Raw genomic sequence first — 17,260 nt, 5'->3', positions numbered from 1 at the left:
GTTTGTTCCCAGTACAGATTTCTGATTAGGTGGAGGTCTTTCGAATCTAGATCTAGAGATTCCTGTAATATTTTGGATAACTTATAACTTATTAATAATTCAGACAAGGTGAAATTCCTAGGTTTGCAGATGCCAGCAGCCTTGGAAGGGTACCGTAAACTGCAAGGACAAGAATAATGCCTTCAGGAAGACAGGGGCAGACTGGTGGAGTTGGCTGATAGGGCACATATGCAAAACTCAATGTGGAAGTTGTGTCGTGTGTGTTCTGATAAGAGGACTGAGAACGGTCAATGCATTGGCTTTATTTCTCACATGCACATTGAAACATTGAAACATACATCGTCTTGCATTGAGGATGTGTCAGAAGCGGCTCCCAAGTGCCACCAACACAGCATGCCCACAACTTACTAAATCTACTAGCATGCCTTTGGAACGTGGGAGGAATCTGGGGCATCCGGAGGAAACCCACACAGTCATGGGAAGAACAGTCAAACACTTAACAGACAGCAGCAGGAATTCTACAGCTGGCACGGGAAAGTATTATGCGAATTGCTACACCACTGTGGCAACCTTAATATAATCTATCATACATCATTCTAAAATGAATGCAAAGACAGAGAAATTTGGGAGTATAGGTGTTTTTATTGGTATAAGTAGCTAGTTGAGAAAACAAGTACAAAAAGCAGATGAGATCCTGGTCATTATAAATGGACGTATAGAGTACAAGAGATGGGTTTCAACCTAAAATATCATCAGTTCCTTTCCTCCCACAGATGCTGCTTGACCCAATGAGTTCTTCCAGTAGATTGTTTGTTGATTCCAGCACCTGCAGTTTCTTGTGTCTCCAAGATCTAGGATGTCAGGACTTTGGCCTTTGCAGCTTGCTCAAGGCAGGGGGCTCAGATTAGCAGTGCTCTGAATGATATCTGGAGAAGAGGGATAATGGTTAAGTGGTTTAATGGAAAATGCTGGGGTTATTCTTCTTGGGAGAGAGGATGGTTAAGTTCATAAAGGCTATAAATAGAGTAGATGGAGATACCCTTTTCTCATCGGTGACGGGGTTAAGAAACAGCATACATAAATCGAAGGCCATCTGACAAAGCAACTGAAAGTAACATCTGGAAGTTCTTTGGAAAGATAAGCAGTTGTGTCTTGAAATCTTCTTCAGATATCAGGTTTCCAGCATCAGCAGTTTCTTTCAAAATTTCATATGGAAAGAGGATTTTTTGTACAGCAATTGAGTCATAAATTCTTGGAGTTATACAACATGGAAATAGGCCTTCGGCCCAACTCATCCAAGATGACCAAGAGCATCCGGTGCTCCCGGTGCGGGCTCCTCTGCATCGGTGAAACCCGACGCAGATTGGGGGACCGCTCCGTTGAGCACGTCCGCTCAGTCCGCCACAACAGACAGGATCTCCTGGTAGCCACCCACTTCAACTCTGCTTCACATTCCCATTCGGATATGTCCATACATGGCCTCCTCTACTGCCATGATGAGGCTAAACTCAGGTTGGAGGAGCAACACCTCATATACCATCTAGGTAGTCTCCAGCCCCTTGGTATGAACATAGAATTCTCCAATTTCCGGTAATTCCCTCCCCCTCCCTTCCCCTATCCCTATTTCACTCTGCCCTTTCCTCTCTGCCCAGCTGCCTATCACCTCCCTCATGGTTCCACCTCCTTCTACTACCCATTGTGTTTTCCCCTATTCCTTCTTCACCTTTCCTGCCTATCACCTCCCTGCTTCCCCACTCCCACCCCCTTATCTTTCTTCCTACTGGTTTTTCACCTGGAACCTACCAGCCTTCTCCTTCCCACCCTCCCTCCACCTACTTTATAGGGCCTCTTCCCCTTCCCTCTACAGTCCCGACGAAGGGTTTCGGCCCGAAACGTCAACTCGTTATTTCCACGGATGCTGCCCAACCTGCTGAGTTCCTCCAGCATGCTGTGAGTGTTGCTTTGACCCCAGCATCTGCAGATTATTTTGTGTTGACCAAGATGTCTTCTTGAGCGGGTCCAATTTGTCCCCAGATCCCACTAATCTGTTCTTCACCACAGGGCTGCCCAAGTATCTTAAATATCATTATTGTACTCACCTGTACCACTTTTTTTGGCAGCTCACTCTATATTTTATATCAACCACACTCTGCGTTTAAAAACTCACCTCCCAAATTGTTCCCTCTCACTTTAAATCCATGCTCTCTAGTTTTACATTCCCCTACCCAAACATGACAGTGACCATTTATTTTGCTCCTCATGACTTTATAAAGCTCTATATGTTCACTCTTCACCCTCTGATGCTTCAGAGGAAAATGTCCTAGTCTATCCAGCCTCTCCTTATGACTTAAAACCTCCATTCCTGGTAACATTGAATGAAACTGTTTTGTTATTTTTCAGGTGTAGCGGTTACTTGAAAATGAACGAAAACCACTTGCAGACTAAGCACGGGTGGTAGATACGGTATGATGCACTATCCATCCAATAATGAAGTTCCACAGTCAAAGCACATGTTCGATCATTTAGTAAGAAATTAACAAAATGAACAATCTTGAAACAATAAAAAATAATGCAAATAAAAGATATAATGAAATAAACATTCTTAGCATATTTAAACATATTTAAAAAATATTCAAGAGTTTTCAAGTATATTTAAGCATATTTAAACAGCCAACAAAAAAATTATTCCTGACTGCCTCTAATTCTACCCAAAGTAGACTGAACTAAATTCAAAGCATGAATACGTAACTAAGCTCTTCGCTTCTACCATGCCCCAACCCAAGTGACGAACTATTCATAATAAACACACAACGCAAAATAAAATACAGATACAGAAATAGATACATGGCTCCTACATCTAGTTTAATGACATCCTTCATGGAGCACGATGACCTGAACAGTATGCTGGAGGAATCTATCAAGTCCTTTGATGATGCAGATGTGCCTGACTGGCCTAAATCCACCAGCATTTTGTTTTGCTTTGCTCCAGGTCACACCATCTGTCTTATCCCCCTTAATGCGAGGAGGCAGAGAAATGGGGCAAGGTGAATTGCCCTCACATTGAGCAATGGTTACAGATTAAACCTCCCAAATTGACTCTACACACTCTCTCTCCTCCCATTGGACAGAGACATAAAAGCTTGAGAAAGTGCACTACCAGGCACGAGAACAGCTTCCACTGTAACTCATCATCATTATGTGCGGTGTCGTATGACGTAGGCAGTCATGGTCTCATGACCATGATTGTTCTTGGCAAATTTTTCTATTGAAGTAGTTTGCCATTGCCTTCTTCTGGGCAGTGTCTTTATAAGACAAGTGATACCAGTCATTATCAATGCTCTTCAAAGATGGTCTGTCTGGTGTCAGTGACTGCATAACCAGGACTTGTGATCTGCACCAGCTGCTCATACGACCATCCACCACCTGCTCCCATGGCTTCACCTGACCCTGATCAGTGGGGGGGGGGAGGGGGAGCTGAGCAGGTGCTACACCTTGCCCAAGGGTGACCTGCAGGCTAGTGGAGAGAAAGAGTGCCTTACACCTCCTTTGATAGAGATGTATCTCCACCCTACCACCCACCACTGTTATAAGAATTTTTCTATGACAAAGATGATCTCCTGGTGTCTCTATACATATTGATCATGGCTCTTGCTCATTATTCATCTACGTGCACTGCACTTTTGTCTAACTGTAAGACTACATTCTGAATTCTGTTATTGTTTTCATTTTGTACTATGAGGAAAGCTGAGGTGAGAAAAGATCTGAGAGTTGATCAATTTAAAAGTCAAGCTGAACTGGAAGGCTCAGTTGCTGGCCTTATCAAGTGGATTGAGCCCGAGCCTGAGGTCAAGGAACAACCTGAGGTTTGAATGACCTAAGCACCGTGCCAGATTGTTGGTGCCGGAAGCAAGAGATTGTCCAGTTCATCTTCCTGCTCCACGGGGACATCTCGACTCTGTGCTGGACCGAGGCCTTCTGAATCAGCTTCTGTGATGCCTGGCATTGTAAGCTTCAGCTTTGAATGCTGTTTGCTTGTTTTACAGTTTGCATGATTTGCTTTTTTCTCTCTTTGATGGACATATTTTTTGTAATGGGTTGTTTGTTTCACGCTGCCTATAAGGAGATCAATCTCTGTTATTTAAAGTATACATACTTCGATAATAAATGTACTTTGAACTTTTTACTTGTGTATGAAATAATCTGTCTGGATGGATGATCACTGAACATCAATAAAGAGACAATAATGAACTAATTATTTGGTCATTCGTATTTAACAATAATTACTAATTAAGATATAAATTTGGACTTTCATAAGGCCTTTGACAAGATGCCACACATAAGGCTATTAACAAAGTTAAGAGCCCATGGTATTTCAGGAAAGTTACTGGCACAGATTTAGAACATTGGCAGATTGATAGAAGGCAGTGAGTGGGAATAAAAGGATCCTTTTCTGGATGGCTGCCAGTGAGTAATGATGTTCCGCAGGCAATGGTGTTGGGACTGCTTCTTTTTATGCTGTATATCAATGATATAGATGACGGCTTTGTTGCCAAGTTTGCAGATGATACAAAGATAGGTAGAGGGGAAGGTAGTGTTGAGGAAACAGGCAGGCTGCAGAAGGATTTAGACAGATTAGGAGAATGGGTAAGAGAGTGGCAAATGAAATACAATGTTGGAAAATGACGGTCATGCACTTTGGTAGTAGAAGTAAATGTGCAGACTATTTTCTAAACAGGGAGAAAATCCAAAAACCTGAGATGCAAAGGGACTTGGGAGTCCTTGTACAGTGCAACCTAAAGGTTAACTTGCAGGTTGAGTCAGTGGTTGAGGAAGGCAAACGCAATGTTAGCATTCATTTCAAGAGATCTAGAGTACAAGAGCAGGAATGTGATGCTGAGGATTTATAAGGCACTGGTGAGGCCTCACCTTGAGTATTGTGAACAGTTTTGGGCTCCTCATCTTAGAAAAGATGTGCTGGGATTGGAGAGGGTTCAGAGGAGGCTCACAAGGATGATTTTGGGAATGAAAGGGTTATCATATGAGAAACATTTGATGGCACTAGACCTGTAGTTGCTGGAATTTGGAAGGATGAGGAGGGATTTATTGAAACCTTTGTAATATTGAAAGGTCTAGACAGAGTAGATGTGGAAAGGTTGTTTGCCATGGTGGGGTAGTCAAGGACTAGAGGACACAGGCTCAAGATGGAGGGGCGACCATTTAAAACAGATGTGAAGAAATTTCTTTAGACAGAGGGTTGTGAATTTGTGGAATTTATTACCACAGGCAGTTGTGACGGCCAGGTCGTTGGGTGTATTTAAGGCAGAGGTTGACAGGTTCTAGACTGGCCACGGCATCAAAGGTTACGGGGAGAAGGCCAGGGAGTAGGGCTAAGGAGGGGAAATAAAAAGGATCAGCCATGATTGAATGGTGGCACAGACTCCAATCGGCCAAATGGTCTAATTTAGCTCCTATGTTTTATGGTAAAACGAACAGTATTACATGTGCAACATAAAATATTCTGCAGATGCTGGAAATCCAGAGCAAAACTCAAGATGCTGGAGGGACTTAGCAAGTGTAGCAGCATGTCTGTAGAGGAATGAACAGTCGCATCTTACTGCCCCCTCACTGAAATTACCTGACCTGCTGAGTTCCTCCTGTATTTTGTGCGTTGTTGAATATTACACGTGGGGAGTTCAACCCCCTTACAATATGTCAGCTAGTCCCCGCAGGTGCAGACTATGGTGGATACTTTTAGCACCGCCTCCAGTGCCGCAGTGGCCCCGCCTCTTCCTGATGCCATTGGCTGCGGGCCACCCTCACCGCCGACGTCTGCCCCGCCTCCTCAGCGACACCTGATGCAGCTCGCGCCCTTCCTGAAATGCGGCCTTGGTCCCGCCTCCTCGCTCAATTTTCGGTTGAGGTCACCTGTAGTCCCGCCCCTCCCTGACTATTGGCTCCGGACTGCGCTCACCGCCCCGCCCTTTCCCACCTGCTGCCGCGCCCCCCCTCCGCCAGCGCCCTTCCTGAGAGGCCTCGTTAGTCCTGCCCCCTTGTCGGTGGGGGTTACCTGTGGCTCCGCCCTCCTGTCAATCTCAGCCCCGGGGACAGCGCGGTTTCGGATGTGCTGCCGCCGCCGCTCGATGGGACGCAACGCTCATCCTTCCGCCGCCTGCTCTCTACCCCGGTTTACTAATTTCCTCTGCTCCGAAGGCGGCGGAATGCGACTGTCCTGAGAACCGGGAGGGAATTTATCTTCAACAAACCGGTCCCTTTTTTTGCAGTGCTGGTGGCTGCGGTGGGCTTGCGTGAGGATCGCAGCCGGGAAACCCGTGCTTAGGCCCCGGCCTGGGGAGGCTGACCCCGCGTCCTTGGTATTATCTGGAGAGCGTTGGACCCCGCGCACCTACCGCATGTAGGACACGTCCGGTTTACTGGGAATTAAAAAGAAGACGTGTAGACACGCAGAGAGGTAAACGAGAAGATGGAGGGACAACAGAGGAGTGAGGCTTCGGGTTCTTCTAAGACTAAGGAGAAGTCCGGCAAGGTGAAGAAGAGCCTGGACGAAGGAGAAAAGAAAACGAAGTTTGTGAGTCTTTAATTTTCTATTTAAAACTAAATTTATATGGGGAAAGTAAAACCTGCAATGAGAACACTTATCCCCACTGTTCCCATCCTGTCACGGACACTTGTGAAGTGTTTGAAAGGTTTCGGGCAGAACTAAACTTGGTCTTGCTATCTCTCTCTCTCTCCACTCACCCTAAAGTCAATGAAATATTATTGAGTCCAATGGTGCCCTGGATTTGACAGGAGCGCGCAGTCTTATTGGTAGAAATGGTGTGAGGTCCTGCGAATGTAACGCGACTGTGTGACTTCCTTGTAGTAGGAAAGTTGGGTTGCTTCTGCTTTCAACACTTCCTTTTGCTGAGGAGCTCTGCACCCTGCGTGCAGCGCGTTTTCACATTGCTCTAGATAGAACTTTTCACGTGCTGTCGGAGTTCAAACAACACATTGTAAAACGTGGCCAAATTGTTGTAACTTGCATTTCAGAGTTCGTGCAGCTGTTTGCAAACTCAGCCCAAAAATTGTACATTACATTGTTTTTCGCTGTGTATATATAGACCACTGTTAATTTTAAGTTTGCAAGTATTGCATCGGTTTTATTTGCTAAACTGAATATAAGGAAACTTTGGTTTCCTGTTGATTTAACACACTTCTCTTTCAAATTTTCTAACACCGGTGCTCTGTTCTTCCATTCACCAATGTAAGCACCAGTCAAGTATAAAGAAAATCTCAGATAAAAGTTACAGGGACTTTACAAAAGCAGCTGTCTGGCACACTTTATTTAATGTGACCTTTTGAGAGGTATATATGGTAGTAAGGTAGGAGTATATAGATCATAATTTCATGCTACACATTTGGGGCAATTTGTTCCATTGTCTCCTACACTGTATGGTAATGTCTTTTAATATGAATATTTTGGCCTTTAAAATTAAGGATCATTGTTACGATCACAGTTTTACCTTATTAGCTTCTTTCCTACAACCCTCAACTTATAAAGTTGTTGCCAGTTCAAACAGTTACCCTGATGGCTGCATTTTCCCTACAATTCCTCTCAGATTATTTATTTAGAGATACAGCATGGAACAGGCCCTTCCAACCCAACACACTGTCCAGCAACCCACCTATTTAACACTAGCCTAATTACAGGACAATTTGCAATGTCCAAGTAAGTATTTGGATTGTGGGCAGAAACCAGAGCACCCGGAGGAAACCTACACACTCTCGGGGAGAATGTACAAACACAGAATAAGAATCAGGTTTAATATGGTTGGCATATGTTGTGAGATTTGTTATGTGGCAGCAGTACACTGCAATACATTAAAATAAAAAACTAAATTACAGCATGTATATATTAAAAAGTTAAATAGTGCAAAATAGGTAGTGTTCATGGGTTCATTGTCCTATCGGATATCTGATGGCAGATACGATAGGTTCTTTTAAGAGACTCCTGGACAGGTATATGGAGCTCAGAAAAATAGAGGACTATGGGGAACCTTAGATAATTTCTCATAAGGACATGTTTGGCACAGCTTTGTGGGCCAAAGGGCCTGTATTGTGCTGTAGGTTTTCTATGTTTCTAGAGGGGAAGAAGCTACCCCTGAATCATTGTGTGTGCCTTCATGCTCCTGTACCTCCTCCCTGATGATAGCAATGAAAAGAGGGCATACCCTGGGTGATGGGGGTCCTTAATGATGGATGCCACCTTTTTGAGGTATTGCTCCTTAAAAATGTCCTGGATCCTAGAACTTGTTAAGGATGTTGCTGGGATGAACTCCGAACACAGGAATGACCCAAGCTATAATAGTCACGCTGACTGCTATGTGACAAGTGTTCTGGTTTAAGTTTAAGTTCAAGTTCAGTTAATTGTCGTTCAACCATACACATGTATACTGTCAAACAAAACAGCGTTCCTCTGGATCAACGTGACCAACACCAACGTGATAACTCTCATAATATTACCAGAAATAAATTCAAAAATAATAAGGTGCATATATGATACAAGTTTAAGAAAGTAAACTATATAACGCTGCTGGTGCTTCAGGTGTGATAAGATTTGTGTGGTGCCAAAGCATTCAGTAGTCTTACTGCTTGGAAGAAGCTGTTTCCCACCCTAACACTCCTAGTCATAATGCTGCAGAACCTCCTACCTGATGATAGGGGATCAAAGAGTTTGAACAAACGGGAGGGGTCACTGACAATGCTAAGTGCTCTGTGTATGCCGAGCTGAGTCACTTATGAATTTACAGTGGCCAGTTAACTTACCAAACTGCGTCTCTTTGGGATGTGGGAGCAAACCATAGCACCCAGGCAAATTCATGTCGTCAGAGGGAGAACATTCAAGTTCTTCAGAGACAGCACTGAAGTACAGGATAGGAGCTGGGTCACTGGAGCTGAAAGGTGACATCTCCACTGGCTCCAATAGCACAAGTTAATACAGCAGCAAACCACTATGAATGCCTTGTTGTGGATTTGCTCTGATAGAGCATTAACCACAAATACCAACTCTGCTTAGCTCCCGACAGATTTGTCTTGAATTGCTGTGTATTGTCAGCATCTTGTACGTTGTCAGAATTGCGTCATTTGTGCATTTAATCGACCGATGGCCCTGCTTGTCCCGTTTTCAGTATGGATGTCCAGTCTCTCAGCCCTTTCATCCTCCTCCATGTAGGTCTTAAAGCTTTCTCCTTCGTTCTTTCTGGAAAAGTAGATCTAACCAGTTCCACTCCTCCAGCACCACCCTCCATCTGGCAGGACTGGTTCTTGCCCTCAAGAGTTTCTTTTGGTTCTTCCCATTTTCTCCAAACTTAGGGTGTGGCCATGGGGCACCCACATGAGCCCCAGCTATGCCTGCCTTTTTGTCGGCTATGTATAGTGTCCACGTTCTAAGCCTTCCCTGGTAACTCTCCCCATCTGTTTCTCAGCTACATGGACAACTGCATTGGTGCCGCTTTTTGCACCTATGCTAAGCTGGTCAATTTCATCATCTTTGACTTTAATTTCCACCCTGTCTTCAAATTTAACTGTCCACCTTTGACTCTTCTCTGGTGTTTCTCAATTGCTCTGTCTGCATCACTGGAGGCAGACTGTCTGCCAGTATCTTTTATAAACCCACTGCTTCTCAAAGCATTTTCTCCTGTACCTCTTCCCAACATGTCACTTGTAAAGGTGCTAATCCTCTTTTCTCATTTCCTCTACCTGCACCATATCTGCTCTCAGGGCGAGGCTCTCTATTGCAGATCAAGTACGTTGTTCTCTTTTTTTCAAATAATTTGTCGTCTTCCACCTCCAATGCCGCCGTCATCCACATCTCTTCCATTTCATGCACCTCTGCCCCCACATCTCTTCCATTTCATGCACCTCTGCCCCCACTCCATACTCCCGCTGCTGTAACAGTGTTAGGACTCCCCTTGTCTTTACCACCCCATTAGCTTCTGTGTTCAGCACATCATTTCCCATAACTATTGCCACCTCCAGCAAGATTGTACCACTAAGCACATCTTTCCCTCCCCACTCTCTGCTTTCTGTAGGGGTCTCTCTCTACGTTCCCTTGTCCACTTGTCCCTCCCCACTGCTCCTGCTCCTGACACTTATCCCAGCAAGTGGGTCAAGTGTTTACATCACTTCCATTCAGGGCCCAAACAGTCCTTCCAGGTGAGGCGACATTTCACCTGCGAGTCTGCCAGTGTATCCAGTGCTCCTGGTGTGGCCTCCTCTATATTAGTGATACAGAATACAGATTGGGGGGACCGCTTCATTGAACACTTCACTCCTTCTGCCTCAAAATCCGGGATCTCCCACTGGCCACCCATTTCAAATCGACTTCCCATTCCCATTCCATGTGTGTCATAGTCAGGTTGGAGGAGCCATACCTCATATTCCATCTGGGTAGCCTCCAATCTAGTGGCATGAACATTGATTTCCATTCTGGTTCCCCTCTCACCACCTCTTCTCCTCAGCTGCCCCTCTTCCTCCCTTCTTCCATGTCCATTGTCATCTCCTATCAGATTCCTTCTTCAGCCCCTTACCTCTTCCATCTATCCCCTTCCAGCTTTTTACTTAATCCCCTCTTCCCCTACCCATCTACTTTTCCCCTCGTCTGTTTTCACACATCACATTCTAGCTTGTACTCCTTCCCCTCTCCCTACCTTCTCTTTCTGGCTTCTTCCCCCTTCCCTTCCAGTCCAGGTGAAAACTCTTGGACCGAAACATTGCTTGTTCATTCCTCTCCATAGATGCTGCCTGACTTGCTGAGTTCCTGTAGCATTTTGTGTTGCTGAAGATTTCTAGCATCTGCAATATCTCATGCTTATAATTTGAATGATGTCCTTTGCATTTATGCATATTTTATTTTCTAAATTAAAAAAAATAGCTCTGCATTTCATTTGGGTCCATGCATTTTCTGCTTTTGGAAATGTGTAGTTTACAATCAAGCTGCATTCTTTGGATATTTATTGAGAGTAGTGCCCCTAGGTCACTGACAATAGTACAGGCATTTTGAGTGCAGGAGTAAGGATGCCTCACAACTGCTATACATTGGCTAGGTGAGATGATACCTTGTGGAGTCTTGGTCTCCTCATCTTGTTCTCAACCTGGAGTTCATGTACCCCTTCCTTAATGGTATTGGTCCATGGCATTAAAAAAGTTGGGAACTCCTGCTATAAAGGAAGCATAGCAAAAATTAACTGAACCGGTTCCTTGGATGACAAGGTTATGCCATGAACTGATTTTTAAAAATCAAAATAAACTTTATTCATAAATTATTTACAGGAATAAACTTTGTGTTTTCATACTTTACATTGATATTCAATGCTTTCCATACTGTTCCATTGCATTCGTACACATCAATATCACTGCTGTCACTCATGTGGTCCCTGGGGTGGTGTACCACTACAATCATAATTGAGGGGTTTCCTTCCCCCCAACCTGCCTCCTCGCTCTACAGCAGGAGAAGATCCTCACCCTGTGGCCCTTCCCCAATGAGCACTTGCGGTGGCTGCCTCAGGCTTCTGTCCCTCAGCACATGCACATTCCAGGCTGCAGGAGTGTCAGTCCACAGCATTCCTCCACGCACAGATTCAGTCAGCTAGTTTTGTATTCAGTAGAGTTTGGAAGAATGAAAGGCGAATTGAAACTTTTAAAGTTCTGTTTGGGCTAGACTGACTAAACATGGGGAGGGTGTTTCCCCTGAGTGTGATGTCAAGAACAACAGTTCACACCCTCATCTTGCACAGGTAAGGAATGTGCTGAGAAATTTCTGCTCTTAGGGTGGTTTTATCTGGTAGATAGTGAGGGTCTAGAACTTAGTCAAGTTTAATTGTCATTCAGCCGTACATGAATACCCATAAGAACAGGCAAAACGAAACAGTATTCCTCTGGGGTCAATTGTGAAATACATGACCAACAGTTATACATAGCATGTGGCACCTATAGCACGTACAAAGCTGCAAATATATATATATATATATATATATATATATATATATGTATATATATATATATATATACGTGTCCGCTTGGGACTTGGGATATATACACTGCTTCTGGTGTCGCCTCTCCGGGACTGTTGCTACACCACACAGCTCCCCGGCTATCTGTCTCAACAATAAACAAGGGAAATGGACTTCAAAGCCAAAGTAAATTTATGATCAAAGTACATACCGTATATCTCACCTTGTACTATCTTGAGATTCATTTTTTGCAGGCATTTAAGAAAACTAAATACAATAAAATTAATGAAAAACTATACAGAATTGAAGACTGGAAAATAACCAGCAAGCAAATGATGTCAAGTTATGCAAATAGAGAAAATAATACTGAGAACATGAGTTTGTCGAGTCCATAGCTTGTGGAATCAGTTCAGAGTTGAGGTGAGTGAAGTTATCCATTCTAGTTCAGGAACCTGATGGTTGTAGGATAATAATTGTTCCTGAACCTAGTGGTGTGGGAATAAGCTTCTGTATCTTCTGCATGATAGTAGTAGTGAGAAGAGAGCATGATCTGGATGTTGTGAGCTCTTACTGATGGATGCTGCATTCTTGTGGCAGTGCTCCTTGTAAATGTACTAAATGGTGGAGAGGGCTATTCCTGTGATTTACTGGGCTGTATCCAACACTTTTTATGTAGCCTTTTCCATTCTTGGACAAAGGTGTTTTCATATACTTGGAAAGTGTGGTGAAGGCAGACATAGTTTTTATATTTAAAAATAACACATAAGTGATCACCTGAAGAGCCGAAGAAACAAGACTGTAACCTAAAAGATGGGAAATGGGATTAAACAGGGCTGTGCTTGTTTGGCCACAGTTCAAAGTAAGTTTATTATCAATGTACAGATATGTTACCATATACCAGGGGTCCCCAACCTTTTTTGCACTGCGGACTGGTTTAATATTGACAATATTCTTGTGGACCGGGGGGGGGGGGGGGGGGGCGGGCGGTGTTCAAGTAGGGTTAAACTCACCTCAACATGTCTTTTACAGTTAGGGTTGCCAACTTTCTCACTCCCAAATAAGGGACAAAAGTAGCAGTCAAATCCCAGGACACCTCACCCCAGGAAAGACTACCATGACCATGAAGCCTTGCGCAGGCACTTGTGTGTGCATGCGTGATGTGCGCGTAGCCATGTGCATGCGTGTACGTGCCAGTTTTTTCCCCCACAAATCGGTTTTGCCTTCATCTTCCCGACTATACTGTACATAAACATTATTTCTACTTTATATAGGCTGTGTATTTATCATATCATTCCTGATTTCACTATATCTTGGTGTTATTTTCGGTTTTATGTGTTATTTGGTAGGTTATTTTCTAGGTTTGGGAACGCTGAAAATTTTTTCCCATATAAATTAATGGTAATTGCTACTTCGCTTAACGCCACCTCGGCATGAAAGGTTTCATAGGAACGCTGTACCTTAGCGGGGCAAATACGGGACAGTTGGCAACCCTATGTTCAAGTTTAACAGTGCGTGACAGAGAATGAGGAAAGGTATAGCTGACTCATATTGTTTCCTCGTGGCCTGGTAGCTCATGCTTTGCGGCCTGGTACCGGTCCACGGCCTGGTGGTTGGGGATCGCTGCCATATACAACCCTGAGATTTATTTTCTTGCAGGCATTCACAGTAAATACAAGAAACAGTAAAATCAATGAAAACCTGCACCCAACAGGACGGATAATGTGCAAAAGACCAGAAACTGTAAGAAAGAAAAAAAAACAATAAATAAATAAGCAAAAAATGTTGATAACATGAGATGAAGAGTTCTTGAAAGTGAGTACATAGCTTGTGGGAAAAAATCAGTGTTGGGGTGAGTGAAGTTGAGTAGTTATCCCTTCTGGTTCAAGAGCCCGATGGTTGAGGCATAAAAGGTCTGATGGCTGAGGGAAGAGAGATGTTGAAGAACACATCGGAGACTTCTTGTGCCTCATAACTTGGTATGATTCGACCATTATGAAGTTTTATTTCCTGTGTTACTTCTGAATTTAAATTCTCCCTAGCTGGTTGTTGCAGTCTAGAATGTGGTATCAGAAACGTGTCAAAACAGGTTCAGTGGTAACTCTGAGTAGTTATTCAGAAGCACTTATGAAAAAGTTTTCAGGTCTCTGAGCAAAGTGCAGCAAAGAGAGTAAAGATAATGTATTCTAATATATTATATCATTGGCATATATACACAGTGTATATGGCCACCATGATAGTCTAGCAGTCAATGCAGCACTATTATAGCTTGGGGTGTCAGGATTTGCAATTCAGTTGTGGTGTCCTCTGTAAGAAACTGTGTATATTCCTTACTGTGTGTAAGTGGGTTTCCTCCAGGTGTTTTGGTTTCCTTGCACAGTCCAAAGATACACTTGTTGGTAGGTTAATTGCTCATTGTTGTTGTGTTCTTCATACGTACAGTGGGTTACTCATAAAGAAACATATTCTGGAAGAACATAATTAGAACTTTTATTTACAACAGCAACCACATTTTCACCATACAGTTTCTAGATCATTCTCTCATTTCTGTACATGCTCAGAACTCTGTCCAATTACGTGACACCTGATGTCACCACATCTTCCTTTCCTTAAAAAGAAAAACAATTAGCAACATTAATCAAAACAAATGCATAATATAACATGTCTGTATCAGTATTTCTGGGAGTTTACGAACCTTCGAAGTGGTTCACACAGTTCTTGTGTTTCGTTGTTATTTTCATGTTTCGTCTGGTCTGCATCAGTTAACTGAAACTCTGAAGTTAACTCTTTCTTGAGGTCTTTGAGAAGAAATCGCAATTCATTCATTAACTGTGTAATCTCTTTTTTATGCTCAGACTTCATCATTTCAATAAAACTTCTCAATTCCTTCACCTGTGCTTTCACTTCTTCAATTGGATCCTGATTCTTGTCACTCTTTGGCTTAAAATCCGTATTGTACTGTACCGGCAAGTTTAGCCTCTGTCCACTGTATTCTGACTTTGTATCACTGTCCAGGACTAAGGCTCTTTTTTCCAAATTCAGTCTCTCACAGGCAGATAAGCCCAGTATTGACAGTACATTTTTTGGCACCACCACAAATGAAAGCGTGTGCACCATATTTTTGTGTGATACTTTTGCCACTCATGTTTCTTTAACTGGAATGTCTGCACCTGAATACCCAGTCACTTTTATATTTGTCTGATGTAACTTTGGTCTTGGCTTTAATGCATTAAATTCAGATTCTGCAAGAACATTTACTTGTGCTCCAGTATCTAGTTTAAACAGAATATTGTTTTGGTTCCCTTGCAATGGAATAGTCCAGTCATTCTTACTTTGTTTATTTTCACAAAGCACATCGAGATAAAACTCCTCACGTTCATTTTCAAGCACTGCATTTACGTGTTTTATTTCCTTTCTACTTCTGCAACAACGTGAGAAATGATTACTCTTACCGCAGTGATTGCACATTTTTCCATACGCTGGACACTTTTTTTGGTCGATGTTGCTGCCCACAGCGATCACAAATTCTTTTTCTTTCAGATGATGTCTTGCTTTCTGTCGGTTTCGTTGTCACTTCATTATATTTTTCTAATATGTTCGTGCTTTACAGCGTCTATGCAGCCGTTCTCGATAAAAAGCTCTTTTGCCTGTGACATCATGGTCCCAGAAGCTTTGCAGAATGCCACAGCTTTTTCCAAGTTCAAATCTTGTTCTAACTGTCTTTCTCTCAGAACATTATCTGGAATGCCGCAAACAGTTCTGTCTTTAATGAGAGAGTCTGTAAGCTCTGCAAACTTGCATCTTTTACTGTGGTTTCTCAACTCCCTAACAAATTGATCAATCGTTTGACCAGGTCTCTGCCGACATTTGAAAAATTTATAGCGCTCATACGTCACATTATGCTTCGGTATACAAAATGCTTCAAATTTGTCGATTATTGCTTTTAGGTTCAAATTATTTCCATTTTCAAAAGTAAAATGGTTATATCCCTCAATTGCATCATCCCCATTACGTGGAGTAGAATTGCAGCTTTCGTTTTTTCCGTTTTATTATCTGCTCCGATCGCCAATAAATAAATTTCAAAGTGCTGTTTAAATCTTTTCCAGTTTTCAGCAACGTTTCCAGTCAGCTGAAGTGTCAATAGGGGTTGCAAAACTTCAATTTTAAAGATGTTAACAAACAACGACAAAGTTCACTTTCTTTTTTTCCTTTGATTATCTTCAATTCTCCAATTTCCGTATTATTCTTCCAGACCAACTTCTGACACCATGTTGTGTTCTTTATACGTACCGTGGGTTACTAAGAACAAACCATATTCTGGAAAATTAAACCTAGAACTTTTATTTACAACAGCAAGCAGCAACCATGTTTTTACCATACAGTTTCTGGATCATTCTCTCATTTCTGCGCATGCTCAGAACTCTGTCCAGTCAAGTTCTCACACGTGATATCACCACAATTGTAAATTGCCCTGGAGTTAGACTAGGGTTTTATTTATTTTTATTTTGTTGAGATAGTGTATACAGTGGAATACGCATCTCAGGCCCTTTCAGCCGCACTTCCCAGCATTCCCTGAGTTAACTCCAGCCTAATTACAGGACAATTTACAATGACCAATCAACCCACCAACCGGTAGGTCTTTGGACTGTGGGAGGGAACCAGAGCGCTGGAAGAAACCCACATGGTCACAGGGAGAATGTACAAGCTCCTTCCGTGCAGCGGTGGGATACTGATGGGTTGTTGGTGGTGTAGCTTGAAGGGCCAGAAGAGTCTGTTCTACGCTGTATCTATAAGTAAATAAATAAGAAAAAAGGTTCTTGCTGCTGCAGTGCAATATGTTACAAGCTGAGGACAAGAATAAGCCAACATTAACTAATATTATTGCTCTTAAATGTCTGGGAGTGTTGGTGCGTTGCCAAGTGGTTAAGGTGTTCGTCTAGTGATCTGAAGGTCGCTAGTTTGAGCCTTGGCTGAGGCAGCGTGTGTGTCCTTGAGCAAGGCACTTAACCACATATTGCTCTAGGACAACACCGGTGCCAAGCTGTATGGGTCCTAATGCCCTTCCCTGGGACAACATCAGTGGCGTGGAGAGGGGAGACTTGCAGCACGGGCAACTGCTGGTCTTCCGTATAACCTTGCCCAGGCCTCTGCCCTGGAAACCTTCCAAGGCGTAAATCCATGGTCGGTGAGACTAATGGATGCCTATTATTATTAAATATCTGGGAGCAATGATTGCCAAAATACTGCTTGTGGAC

General features: G+C 43.1%; 1 protein-coding gene across 1 annotated transcript in view; it reads left to right on the top strand.

Moving 5' to 3' along the window:
* Positions 1-6,012: 6,012 nt before the first annotated feature.
* LOC140200616 (protein diaphanous homolog 1-like) overlaps positions 6,013-17,260 on the top strand; it is a 460,372-nt gene continuing 449,124 nt past the window's right edge. Inside the window, exon 1 of the mRNA XM_072264176.1 lies at positions 6,013-6,586. Within this exon, the coding sequence (XP_072120277.1) occupies positions 6,482-6,586 (105 nt within the window). The 5' untranslated portion in view covers positions 6,013-6,481. The remainder of the gene's footprint in view (positions 6,587-17,260) is intronic.

Source organism: Mobula birostris, chromosome 7, assembly GCF_030028105.1.
Source record: "Mobula birostris isolate sMobBir1 chromosome 7, sMobBir1.hap1, whole genome shotgun sequence".
Taxonomy (NCBI): domain Eukaryota; kingdom Metazoa; phylum Chordata; class Chondrichthyes; order Myliobatiformes; family Myliobatidae; genus Mobula; species Mobula birostris.
The sequence above is the reverse complement of the archived record's forward strand: the minus strand, read 5'-3'. Positions and strand labels throughout refer to the sequence as shown.